At 47.4% G+C, this 13,810-nt stretch overlaps 1 protein-coding gene across 4 annotated transcripts in view; it reads right to left on the minus strand.

The window, feature by feature from the left end:
- Window positions 1-11,961: 11,961 nt before the first annotated feature.
- The window catches only part of Col16a1 (collagen type XVI alpha 1 chain), a 52,155-nt gene continuing 50,306 nt past the window's right edge, over window positions 11,962-13,810 (minus strand). For all 4 annotated transcript variants that reach the window (XM_057783951.1, XM_057783952.1, XM_057783949.1 and 1 more), the window contains 3 exons: window positions 13,344-13,520; window positions 13,054-13,131; window positions 11,962-12,335 (listed from right to left, as the gene is read on the minus strand). In XM_057783951.1, coding sequence (XP_057639934.1) covers window positions 12,133-12,335; window positions 13,054-13,131; window positions 13,344-13,520 — 458 coding nt within the window. In that variant the 3' untranslated portion in view covers window positions 11,962-12,132. The remainder of the gene's footprint in view (window positions 12,336-13,053; window positions 13,132-13,343; window positions 13,521-13,810) is intronic.

A 13,810-nucleotide genomic window follows, 5' to 3' on the forward strand; every position in this document is an offset into this window, starting at 1 on the left:
GACAGTCTGCAGGTCCCATCCCTCATCCATATCTGCAAAGGAAGACAAACCCTTTGTTCTGATGCTCTCGGCCCCTAATGATCTGGCCCAGCTGTCCCCAGCTGTGTCCCACTCTCTTTGCTCCTTCTCCACCTTCAACATACTTTAGTGGGCGGATCTTGTTTTCTGTTTTAAAAATCAGTTTCTAGCTGTATGATCTGCTTTCTCAAATGTCTGTTAAAAAAACAATGTTAACTTGAAAGGGAATTTATTACAGCCCCTCATGCTCAGGCTAGGGACATACTGCTCATTCATAAAAAAGACCCATGGCCCTTTCGCATCTGTCTGTCAGTCCCATCCTCTGTTTAACCTCCCTCGTAGCCCCCAACTCATTAGCCACTCCTCTTAGTCTCCCTTTGGACCTAGTATGGCCGCTGCGTCACACTCTATCCCTGTGTAAGAATTCTCTGATGATTTCCACCAAACTCATCCATTCTAACTCAAAAATCTGCAGTCACTCAGGCCAAAGACCCAGATCATTCTTGTGTGTCTTCTCCACACACTCGTGCACCTTCATTTGTTTTTGTTTTTGTTTTTTTTTTTTTTGTTAAAAAATATATCACATCTGTTTTTTTTCTCCATGTTCCACCTATCACTGGTCCAAGACCCCTCTGTAGTCTGGCCTCCCCACCAATGTCTTTTTATTTGGCTCCGACACTCCCTTCTTCACTGAGAAGTCAGAGGAAGCACCTTGAAATGTGAATTAGGGTAGGTGGTGGTGATACATACCTTTAGTCCCAGCACTCGGGAGGCAGAGGCAGAGGGTCTGTGAGTTCAAGGCCAGCCTGGTTTACAGAGCAAGTTCCAGGAGAGCCTGGGCTACACAGAGAAACCCTGTCTTGAAGAACAAAATGAAACAAAATGTGAATTCAATGTTGTCATTCTCTAAACTCTTCTGAGGGTTTCCCATCACTCTTATAATAAGATCTAAACTCATCCTTTTGATTTTATGATCCTATAAGAACTAGACCCAGCCTGTGACACCAGCCTCATTGATGTCCTCCTCAGTTCACTCCAGCTCTGCTGACCTGGTCACCACCCTGAAACCAATGGAGCTCAGTCTTCTCCAGACCTTCAGATCTGCTCCTCTCTTCTTTAAGAGCGCTCTCCCCTTAACTTTGCACGTTTTCCTTTCTTATCATTCTCATTCAGGTCCCAGTTGAAATACGACATTGTGGGTGGGTGGCATCCGTGATACCACATCTAAGATACCTTGCCTTCCCAAGCACACTCCAGTCATCAGACGTATCACTGTATTTCATTTTGTCATAAAATGTGCTATGTTGACTAGTTCCCTTTTAGGATTTACATGCATGTCATAAGGTGGGTATGTATATTGCAGGATTATCCTGTTCTTTTGTAAAGATTTATTTATAGTTATATTACTTGTCTGTATCTGTGTGTGGGTGTGTGCATGTGACTGCAGGTGCCTGTGGAGGCCAGAAGAGTGTGTCAGATCCCCTGGAGATGGAGTTCCTGACAGTTGTGAGCCAATTGACCTGGGAACTGAACTTGGGTCCTCTGGAGAAACAGCAGACTAACTTAACTGCTGAGCCAGCTCTCCAGCCCTTGTGTTTGTACTCAGTACATAGACTAGCACCTGGCATGCATCCAGTAGGTGTTCATGGTTGTTATTATCATCAACGTGCTTTAAATGCTTACTATGAGACATTGGGCAAGTCCTGCAATATTGTTCAAATACCAGCACAGACATTTGAGATAAATGTCATTACCTAATTGTAATGGAGGACTGGAGAAGCTAAATGATTTTCCAAGTATAAGAAAGAGAAATGATGAGCTGGGACATAGTCTTGAATCCCTGTAATCTCAGTATATGGGAGGCTGCTGGCTGGAGAATCACTAGTTCAAGGCAAATGTGGTCTACATAGCAAGATCTTGTTTCAAAAAAAAAAATGAGCCAGGCAGTGGTAGTGCACACCTTTAATCCCAGCATTCAGGAGGCAGAGGCAGGTAGATCTCTGTGAGTTCGATGCCAGCCTGGTCTACAGAGTGAGTTCTGAGACAGCCAGGACTGTTACATAGAGAAACCTTGTCTTGAAAAACCACAAAAGAAGAAGGAGGGGGAGGAGGAGGAAAAAAAGAAGAAAAGAAGAAGAGGAGGAGGAGGAGGAGAGCCGGGCGGTGGTGGCGCACGCCTTTAATCCCAGCACTTGGGAGGCAGAGGCAGGCGGATCTCTGTGAGTTCGAGACCAGCCTGGTCTACAAGAGCTAGTTCCAGGACAGGCTCCAAAACCACAGAGAAACCCTGTCTCGAAAAACCAAAAAAAAAAGAAGAGGAGGAGGAGGGGAAAGGGAGGAGGAGGAGGAGGAAGAGGAGGAAGAGGAGGAAGAAGAAGAAGGAGGAGGAGGAGGAGGAGGAGGAGGAGGAGGAGGAGGAGGAGGAGGAGGAGGAGGAGGAGGAAGAGGAAGAGGAAGAGGAAGAGGAAGAGGAAGAGGAAGAGGAAGAGGAAGAAGAAGAAGAAGAAGAAGAAGAAGAAGAAGAAGAAGAAGAAGAAGAAGAAGAAGAAAAAAAAAAAAAGAACCGGTTTGGTTACCAGCACCCCACATGGTGGTTCTCAACCAGCCATAACTTCAGTTCCTGAGGGATCAGTTGCCCTCTTCTGAGGGATCATGCCCTCCAAGAGCAGCATACACACACATGGCTCACATGCATATGTGCAAGCAAAACAGTCATACGCATAAATAAATCTAAAAAACTTAAAGGAGAAGCCAGGATTTCAGGCCAAGTTCAGAATATTTTAACAACTCAGTGCTATTATTAATATGTCATGTGGAATTCTAGGCCAGGAGTCTGGCTTGGGTGTGGTGGACTCAATAAATCATGCCCAGCCTCTCACTCCAAAAGACAAAACAGAAAAAAAGTGGTAAATAAGGGAAAGAAGTTGATTCCGTATAGCCATCATGCCGAGGAATAGGAACCAGCGTCCTCGGTCCTGTCTTTGAGGCGCTAGCAAGAGTTCTGAGTTTACGTAAGAACAGACAAAAGGCTGGTGGCTGGTGCACCACCAAGCAGTCTTGCTCTGGCTGTGGTTGGGTAATCATTACCTCAGGGTGGGTTCAGAACCTTCTGGGTAGTATCAAAGCTGCTGCTGCTCAGGCCGCAGTGTTTATCAGTCAGACCTGCAATTCTTGGAATCCAGGGCAACTGCTAGAGTGCGTGACTCAGGACAAGTCAGGAAGACAGGGTGGAGTCAGATCAGTAGCTGGTCCCTTCCAGCTTAAGGCAATGATTAGAGATTTCTAGGCGCTGCTCTTGTGGTCTGGAGCAGGACATTGTAAGGGCCAGATGCCAACCAGGTGTTGTGGCTCACACCTTTAATCTCAGCACTTGGGAGGAAAAGGCAGGCGGATCTCTGAGCTGGAGGCCAACCTGTAGTGGGGACTGCGGGCTGTGTTCCTGCTGCCCCAGCTCCTGGTCGCCTGGCTAGCTCATGCTCCAAAATAACAACACACAAACTGTATTCTTTTAAACACTGCTTGGCCCATTAGCTCTAGCCCTTACTGGCTAATTCTCATATCCCGATCAACCCATCTCTAATAATCTGTGTAGCACCAGTCTTACCAGGAAAGATTCAGCATGTCTGACCTGGCGGCTGGCGGCTTGCTTCATCACGTCTGCCCTGGAGAGCAGCGGCATGGCATCTAAGCTCACTTCCTCTTCCTCCCAGCATTCTGTTCTGTTTACTCCACCCACCTATGTTCTAACCTATGAGGGCCAAGCAGTTTCTTTATTATTTAACCAATGACCTTCCTCCATCATTTCCCCTTTTTCTGTTTAAACAAAAAAAGGAAGGCTTTAACTTTAACATAGCAAAATTACATGTAACAAAACAGTTATCAAGTAAAAATTACAGTTACAATATTTACATCTATTTTATCTTTATCATAACTAAGGAAAACTATAACTATCTATCTATTCTTCAACTCCATCAAAGACTCCAGAAGGATATAATATTACCCAAGTAAATGAGAAGTAAGCAACTTACAAAACTCTAGAAATCACAGAGACATCTCGCTGCCTGGACAGTCACCCAAAGTTCCTCTGTACCATTGGGGCATCCATCTTCGGCCTACAGGTCCATAGTATCCAGCGACATTTCCATGAAGCAGGAAATTTCAAAGGCAGTTCAGTCACTATCTGCTGTGTCCTGCAGAATGTCTAGCAGACTCCTTCATGAACCAGGAACCCCGAAAGATCATCTCACCTTTAGGCAAGTTCAGCAGTCCTCTCTCTGTGGGTTCTTTGTGTCCAATTTATGCAACAGTCCAGGCAAGAGCAGTTTCTTGCCCAAATGGCTATCAAACTCCATAAGGTGCCTCTTCGATGCCCATCTTCTTCTTGAAGTAGATTGGTGCTGCCAGGTGCAGACGTGTCTCATTGTTATGAAAAACCCTAAGTTATTAAAACATTAATGTCATATTCTGTAGTCTTTGAAAGATATGAGGAATGCCTATCTGGAATATATCTATGCACATCTAGAAAATCTAACTAACATGACTACAAACTTGACTATTATAGATGATTATCTATTAACAACCTATATACATTTTTACATGAACTACACAATCACAATACCTTAATCAAGATCAGAAATACATATATATATAACAAAATTGACCTTAAATTAATATCAGTAAACAAAGATTCATATCAATGCAAATTATTCACATCTATATCATCTCCCCCTTTAAATGTAAAAGAACATTTATACACAATATTTGGGAACATGGGCGCAGTTTATTCTCTCCAAACTGCTTCCTGCTGAATGGGGGCGCTGTTAATCAGATATTTAAGGGTATAACCTGTGTGCTAGGTTCATCTCAGTCATCAATTGAGTGAAGTAATTTTTTGAAGGTGTTCACAGCAACCTTTCAGGAGGGCGTGGTCTATCATACCATATTGGGATGGAAGCAATCTGCAGGGTGTCATCGTCTGTGAAAACAAAAGAAGAATCTCTTTTCCAAAGTATCATATCCTTAGATCCAAATTCTGAAGTCAAGGTATTTTCAAAATATCTATGTTGGATTAGTTCAGTAGCATTTATAAACAAATATCTTTTAGCATCTGTTGCTCCTTTCTCAGCATTCAAACAGTTCAAACAGAGCATAATAGCATACAGTATCAAAATTCTCTGTGTATTTTCCATCTTTGTGCACTTTATTTTAACCTCTATTTTGTTTATTTTTACTTTTATTTTTTTGCTTCTTGAGACAGGTTCTCTGTATCTTTGACCTGGAATAACTCTGTAGACCAGGCTGTCCTTGACCTCTCAGAGATCCACCTGTCTCTGCCTCCAAGGCATTGGGATTAAAGGTGTATGCTACTACACCTTGAACTCACAGAGATCTGTTTGTCTCTGCCTTTTAGACACTGGGATTAAAGGCATGTGCTACCACACCTTGAAGTCACAGAGGTCAATCTCCCTCTGCCTCCCAAGTGTTGGGATTAAAGGTGTGTACTACCACACCCAACTACTTTCTTCCTTTTTTACTTTTAAGAACTTTAACATTTAGCCTGCATATATTTTTAAGCACACTGTAAATCATTTAAAGGTTTTCTTTGTCTTTGAATCTCTCTTTACTGTATCTCTCTCTTTTTCTGACCACACAAGCCTTTAAATTACTGAGCAATATGGGTAGGATTAAAGCCGTGGCTTTGCCAGCTATATCCAGCCCATTCCTTAGCTTTCCGGCCTCATGGCAGAGGTACCGGCTGTAGCCATGTTTATCACCACAACTCTGTGGTGTTTCAAGGTCCCTGCCAGCAAGCAAGCTGTAACACTATATCCACAGACAACACTCAAGTCCTCTCTCTGTAGTCGGCCCTCCTGCCTCAAACAGTCAGAGTTGCCCTGGCAGGACAGACCAGAAAGCCAGCATTTTAAAACAGCACAACTTTTTTCCTGCTACGGCTGAAAACAAACAAGCATGCAGTCAGCTTTTATCAATACCATTTAAGTGTTTTGTGGCAGGACCTCTTAATGAGCTGCAGGATTTTGAGTCAGGAAGCTTCTCTTAGATGAGAGTGCTTGCTTGCCTCTAGCAAGCAGAGTAGACCCAAGAAATTGCTGCTACCACGTTGGGCGCCATTCTGTAGTGGGGGCTGCGGGCTGTGTTCCTGCCACCCCAGCTCCTGGTCGCCTGGCTAGCTCATGCCCCAAAATACAACACACAAACTGTATTCTTTTTTTTTTCGAGACAGGGTTTCTCTGTAGCTTTTTGGTGCCTGTCCTGGAGCTAGCTCTTGTAGACCTGGCTGGCCTCGAACTCCCAGAGCAAACTGTATTCTTTTAAACACTGCTTGGCCCATTAGCTCTAGCCCTTACTGGCTAATTCTCATATCCCGATCAACCCATCTCTAATAATCTGTGTAGCACCAGTCTTACCAGGAAAGATTCAGCATGTCTGACCTGGCAGCTTGCTTCATTGCATCTGCCCTGGAGAGCAGCGGCATGGCATCTAAGCTCACTTCCTCTTCCTCCCAGCATTCTGTTCTGTTTACTCCACCCACCTATGTTCTAACCTATGAGGGCCAAGCAGTTTCTTTATTATTTAACCAATGACCTTCCTCCATCACCAGCCTGGTCTACAGAGTGAGTTCCAGGACAAACCAGGGCTACACCAAGAAACCCTGTCTCAAAAACAAACAATAAACAAACAGCTCCATCCTTCAGCAGTTGGGAAATTGAGGTAAAAGGATGATTTGGTTCACACGCAGCCCCCGACCTTTAGGGACCCTTGTAACCCAAGCTGGCTTAGAACTTGCTGCATAGTCAAGGCTGACCTTGAATTCCTGATTTTCCTGCCTCTACTTTCCAAGTACTGAAAGTGTGAACACTCTGCTCTAGGAAGATCCCCAGTTTGAAGCCATCCTAGGCTGCATAGGAGACTCTGCCTAAAAACAAAAACCCAAAATCTGGCAGTTGGCAGTCTACTGGAAAACTGGAAATCCACCCCAGTCCTTGGATGAGTTAGCCTCAGGTTAGGGACATTTTCCCTAGAGTGCCTTTCTCGACAGAGACTCAGAAACCAGCAGGTTAGGGAGCGTGGAGTGAAACCAGAGCACAAGGGAAGGGCAGTGCGTGAAGGGGGAAACACGAGGTGGCTCAGCGGTTAGAGCACTTGCTGCTCTTCCAGAGGAGCTGGGCTCTGTCCTGACACCCAAGTGTAGCTCACAACTGTCTATGACTCCACTTTGCCCCCTTCTAGCCTCCGCAGGTACTGCATCTGTGCGTTGCACAGGCATGCTGTCAAAACACCCATAGGAATAAAATAAAGAATGAGCTTGGGAGTGGGGGCAGGGCAAAACAGACAAACTGGGGAGGGAACTGGTCACTTCAAGTCCTTGTCCAAATGTGAGTGTCCCAGAATAAGATGAGCTTTCGATTCAAAACGTGTGCCCTAACTTTTCTGGCCAACCGAGAGAGAAATGGCCACTTTCTATTACAGTTACTTAAACTTCGCAGTCCGTTAACGCCACTGTTCACAGTTCCATGCGGCCTAGAACTAGGATGGGCGTTTGCTAGGCAACAGTTGACTGCATGTGTGACTGGGAGTTCACCTCCTCACTGCCGTTAGTCGGGCAAGGAAGGGACAGCTGACTGAAATATTCGCCGTCTTCGGTATACCTTTTAGCTTTGTGGCCAGATTAAAGTTCCAAGTACTCTTATGGTTCATTTTTAAGCATTACAAGCAGAAGATTGCTGGCTGAAATTCCTTCATTTGATGGTTTTAAGCTGCCTCCTGGAGTACGTGACTGCTCTCGCAATCCCCTAATGCCTGCCTTGTGTTCTCCAGCAATCATTACGGCATCTCTGCAAATCTTGAAGATGCCTCAGTCCCTCCTATCTTGCTGTCTTCCATCTTGAATGGGGAAGATCACCAGTCCTGCAGAACATTCCTTAAATGATTAACACGCTGACGCGCAGAGATGAACAGGAATTTGACTCAAGGGTTTTTATTACATTTTATTTATTTTGTGCTGTGGATGAGTTCACTCACCCGTGTGTCAACGTGCGTATGTAGAGGTCAGAGGACATCTTTGTGGAATCACGTCTTTCCTTCCACCACGTGGGGCCGGGAAGATCAAACCCAGGTCATCAGGCTTGGCAGTAGCTGTGTTTCCTTGCTGAGCCATCCGGGCCCCAGACCCAAAGTCTGAAGTAGCAAAAGGAGACACGTAAAATAAAAGTGGAGACGTCACGCTTTGATCCTGCGTTCAGTCAGCCAGCAGGCCCCGGTGAAGAGGATACTTTCAGCAAACACAGCCTCTCATCGGATAATGTCTTCCAGAAACTGTGGGTGGGACTGATCTGTGAAATCTCAAAAAAGAAGCAGTTCTGAGGTAAGGGGCTGAAGGTCAAAGAATAACACCTAACCTTTGAAGTGAGGTCATGTGACTCACCTGAGTCCACAGACACCTTAGTCTGAGTTCCTCAGGAGCTCAGGGGTCACCACCTGTGTCCATCCTTTTATGATTGCATTTGTGTGCGTGCACACATACCTGTGCATGCATTTGCCTGCCTAAGTCAGTGTGCGGAAGTCTTAGGACAGCTTGAGGGAGTGGAGTCAGTTCTGTCCTCCCACCGTGTGGGTCCCAGGGCTGGGAACAAGTCACCAGCGTTGCCAGTCACCACTGAGCCATCTCGCCCACCTCAGGAAAGTTCTTTCCATTCTTATACCCCAGTAAAAAGACTTAGGAGAACTCGCAGCTGGAGGTCTGCATTACTTGGGGGTCAGGAGGAACTTCCAAGGAGCCTCTCAAGCAGCCAGACACCAACCAAAGCCAGCGGGGTCGCAGGTGTGTTTATTTTGGAGGGGCAGATGAAAGAGACAGAAAAACAAGCAGCTCTCATTTCCAAACCTTAGCCACCTGAAACAGACAGCGGTGGGTGGGGTCTTCCTGTTATTGTTTCAGCTCTGGCGGAAGGAGAGAGAAAGCTTGGCTTGCTGCCTTTCTCGGGGAAGCGAGAGTTTTCCGGAGATCACAGAAGGATTGTGCTTGACCATCAGAGAAGCAGAGCTTGGTAATGGAAGTCCTCACACTGGAAAATCTTTCTTCCCCCAATGCCACCTGGCTGGGTGCCAAGCTCCCCGCGTGGCATGCTGGGAAGGAACACCAACACCCACCTCATTCTGGAATTCTCTTTGATTCCAACTAGATCCAGGTTTGAAGTTTGGATTCCTTTTGGATCTTGTGGCCTGGAGGGAGGTGTTCCCACTTTCTATAGAGCCCATTGTAGAATGAGAGCAACACACGCAGGTGTCTGGCCCTTGGCCCCTTACATCATGGCACCATGGGAACAGTATGAAAGAAAAAAAGAGCTGTTCTTGTGAGGGGTTAACAGGCCTCATGTGAAGCTAGAATGCTACTGGATTGTGTTGAAGTGTGGTGGAAGGAAAATATTTTGACAAAAGACAGGATTTCAGCTCCCAAGGCTTCCAACACGGGATTCTCTTTTTCTCTGCAGAATAAATATGCAACAGCCTTAGGCTTCTTAACTTAAGGGCTCTCCAGTCCATTCTTCACGCTGCAATCTGCAAATTCCTCATTAGGCAAACCTTTGTTTAAAACTCACCAGCGGTTACCCACTGTGTGACCATTGCTCGTGCTAAGGATTGCAGCCCCACGGCCGGTGGCCTCCCCATCCGCCTGCTGCGCTCAGTCATCTCTGGACCTTGGCACATGCTGTTCCCTGTGCCTGGATCAACTTCTGTCTAGACAGTGAGGTCCCACAGCGCTGCACCTCCCCAGCCATGGGGTACCGTCCCCCCATCCCTTGTTGTTGTAATCATTTAATGAACTGCTGTCTCTGTCGTCATGTTTCTTTCAGGATTCCCCAGAGCCTAGTACAATTCCAGGCACAAACCAGGAAAAGGAAACAGGCTCTTCAAGTTAGACTTCATCAATTTGAATGATCTCTGCGTTACCTTGAAAGTCTGGAACAGACTGGGAAGTGGAGATGGAGGAGCAGAGTGGGAAGTAGAAGCGTTGCCGAGGAGAGCAGAAGGCACCCCTCCCTGTTTTCCGGGGAGCCCACGGCTCCTGAGCTGATGAGCAAGATGCACAGATTTTTTTTTTCTGCTGACCACAGAAGAAGAGACTATAAAATTCAGCTTCCATCTGGTTCTTCATGGTCCAAGAAAAGACAGCAATTTCAAACTCCAGGGAGACAACCACTCAGATCACAAAAGCCTATAAACCCTAGCCTGTCGTAGAATCCCCAAGAGCGGCATGGATTTGCCTCAGGAAGGAAAGCAAAGGAAGCACCATTTCTTAGGATCGATTCCCCGGTGGCCCTCAAAGGGTACGCGTTTGATGTCTCCCATGTCAGTTACCCCCCCTGGCTTTCAGAGCCAACCTGCATGATTCAACAGCTGGTCCTCGCTTCTCTTTCTTTCTACTTGCGCCAGCAGGCTTCTGGTCACAGGACCCCTCTCCAGTTTGCTTTGCAGGCTGGGCCGAGAGTGGAAGTGAGGCCTTCCGATGGGAGCACTTTAACATCTGTCCTCACCCACTGTCCAAAACCTGGCTGCGACTTCAATGCAATGATGATGTATTTGCTTTTTAATGTTTTCTGTTAGAACCAGAGTTAACTGAGAGTTACTGGTGAGAGATGAAAAGAGAATGGACTCTCCTGGCTCTAAGGGCAGAATGGGGAGGCACTTGGCAGACTCAGGAGCCTGCCTGTTAGCATTGTTTGGCCACGGGCATACCTCTGTGTCAGGCCAGGAAAAAAAAAAATAGGGCAAAGGTTCTAAAGAGCCACCCATAGGCTGGTACCTGACCAGAGAAGGGAATGTTCAAAAATGTATTGAAATGCCAGCTCTGGAGAGATGTGACAGCCAGCTTGAAGGCTTCAGGCAGTTTGGATAAACATCTAGACTTTGAGTACATTTCTGAGCCTGCTCTGTGATCCCTTTGAAGTTTATCCAACTTGAATAAGCCCTCCAGAAGGCCAGGGCCAGTGGAATAGGCTTTCTTTGGAAGTCCCCCTGGATGTGCCCTGTTGCTTCCTCCCAGGGCAGCCGGCCCATCAGGACCAGTGATCTGAGGAGCAAAGAAGAAAGACGCCCGAGACAGAGCGCTCCTATAATACGCAGTGCATTGTCTTCTTCTTTTCTTCCTGTCCTTTTTACATATGGAGGGCACAGCAGATAGAAATCCCCTGGTGGAGTTGGTGGACCACAAGCTTAGATCTAATCGTGGCTTGCCTGGGACCCCTTCTCAACGATCTAACCCCAGCTATTTCTGAAGGCCCGGCCTGAGACATACGTCACGAACGTTTGAATAACAAAAGGCACTGTGTGCAGTCTAAAAAGTCTGCCTGAAGCTGGAAGGCTGGTGAGAGAGCCCAGCATAGGCACAGGCAGGAGGTTCCATCTCATTTCCCAGAGAAACACCCCCTGGCTGCCTGGGCAGGGGCCGAGGCTGTCTTTCCTCCTGTCTGTGTTGGTTTTCTAGTCATGGAATTACTGGGGCATTGAGAAGAGCCTGCATGCATGAAGGGGTCTCCGGGTAGATGAGCACTCAGCACTGGGTGACATCTCCCAGGTACAAACTGGCTCAGCTTCAGGTCACACAAAGGAGAATGGGCTACCAAACACTGGGTTCATTCAGAAAGAAGACAGGGAGCAGCCTTTCTGGGCGAGTCTTGGTGGTCTCTGAACCTGCTTTTGACTCACTCCGGAGACTGAGCAGTACCTCTTCCCTACCAAGGCAAGTGTGCCCTGGCGGTGCCTAGAGAGAGAGAGAGAGAGAGAGAGAGAGAGAGCAGGGCAAGTGGATAGCCTGTGCCTAGCACAACACAAACCTACAGGCTGGCCGTAGACCATGGGGACACATCCTTTTGTAACCCTAGGACCAAATGACAGAGAAGACGTGGCTGCAGCACCAGGAGAACCCCATGGAAGTGGGGTTACAAATAGTTTTGTTTCTTTATTGTTAAAAAAAATATTAACAACAACAACAACAAACGAAAGAATAGCACAAACATTCACAACCCATCAGAGTCCGTAAGCTTTGCCCACTAATTCCTCTTGGAGTCCTTCATCTCCCTGCCCGTGGTGGTTTCAGCCGAAAGGCCCCTTCATGTTTTTCATGGGGGGGTACTGTTGCTCCATTGGCATGGCCCCAAAGCAGTCTGAGGGGTTGCAGTGGCCAGCCTTCCCTGGCTGGCCCATAGGGCCTGGGGGGCCGGGGATGCCTGGAATGCCTTGCTGACCCATTGGCCCTGTGGCGCCCATCTTGCCATAACCGGGAGGTCCCTGAGGACCTACGGAGAGAAGAGCCACAGAAGGGAGATCAGGAGACCCAGATGACAAGAGACAATGGCTGTGACCAGTGACACCTTCATTTCATACATATTTGCCATGTTGAAGCATGCTTTTTTTGAGACCTGCCTGCTCCTCATATTGATTTCAAAAGGACAGCCACACCTCTGGCTGGTTTTATTGGGAGTGTCTGTGTATCAGGAAAAAAGATCATGAGCCTTTAATACATCATTGCATCCACAAAATAGCTCCCGAGGAGAATGACAGGACTCAGAAAAGTCCCACGTGGGTAATACCCATGGGTAAGTAGCGAAGCTGAGCTTCAGGGCTCGGTCACCAGGTTTTAACCACGCTCAACTTTCTGACCATTCATCTTGGAGAACGACTCTGAGGGCTTAAGTTACCTCATCAACATCACAGGACCAGTAAATGCCAAACAGGTCTGAGACTTGGATTTCTGATCCCTACTGCATGCAGTCCCCCAACACACACACTGCATCATGCGAGCCTTGCTGAGGACAGAGGCAGACAGTCTCTCTCTCCACTCCCCCTTGAGGCCCTAGCACCGTGTCCTGAGCTGGGAGCATTGCTGTAAGTGATAGTTAGCCTGGCATTATTTGCTGTTCTAATGATTATGTTGTAAAGAAGCAGGGAAGGGGGTGATGAGAGGGTGGGTTCTGTTGTTCTGAATTCGTGGTCTGAAAGACTGGGTTCTCCTACCTGGGGGACCAGGAAGACCATTTTCTCCTGCGATGCCAACACCAATATCTCCCTTCTCACCTTTGGTGCCAGGTAATCCTGCGACAACAGAAATGAAGTTAAGTTCTATCTCTAAGTAGAAAAATGATAGCCATGTGAATTGCTACACACACACACACACACACACACAGAGAGAGAGAGAGAGAGAGAGAGAGAGAGAGAGAGAGAGAGAGAGAGAGAGAGAGAACAACAGTTAGCCCCCACACAGCTGCAGATACCCTATACCCCAGAGGTCCAGAAGGCAGAGCTACCTCTCATTCCTGGCAAACCCTGGCGTCCTTCTCGGCCTATCTGACCAGGGAGCCCAGGTGACCCTGGAGCACCTGGCCGGCCTGGAGCACCATCCTTTCCAGGAGGCCCTGGCCGACCGGGAGCTGCTGCCACCTCCATGGGGAACTGCATCCTGGAGGTATAGTAAGCCATCCTCTCTGTAAGGAAAGACAAAGGTCAGGTCACTGGGCGACTAGGTGCTCAGAGTGGCTGCAGATGCTCAGACATGCCACCAGCATGGGACAGCCTCCAAAGGCAGAGAAGTATCAGGCTGGGGAGCATGGGCTGCTCTCCCGAGGGAGGTCTTGTGCTGTGGCCCCCATGTGCCCTCCCATTCAGACCTTTCAGAAGCATGGATCTGATTTGGACATCTCTTTCCTGTAACCATCACCCCTGGTCCACCACTGGCTTCAGAATGTGGTCCAGAGAGGTCTCTTTCCTAAGCAGG

The sequence above is a fragment of the Chionomys nivalis genome, chromosome 11 (assembly GCF_950005125.1).
Source record: "Chionomys nivalis chromosome 11, mChiNiv1.1, whole genome shotgun sequence".
Taxonomy (NCBI): Eukaryota; Metazoa; Chordata; class Mammalia; order Rodentia; family Cricetidae; genus Chionomys; species Chionomys nivalis.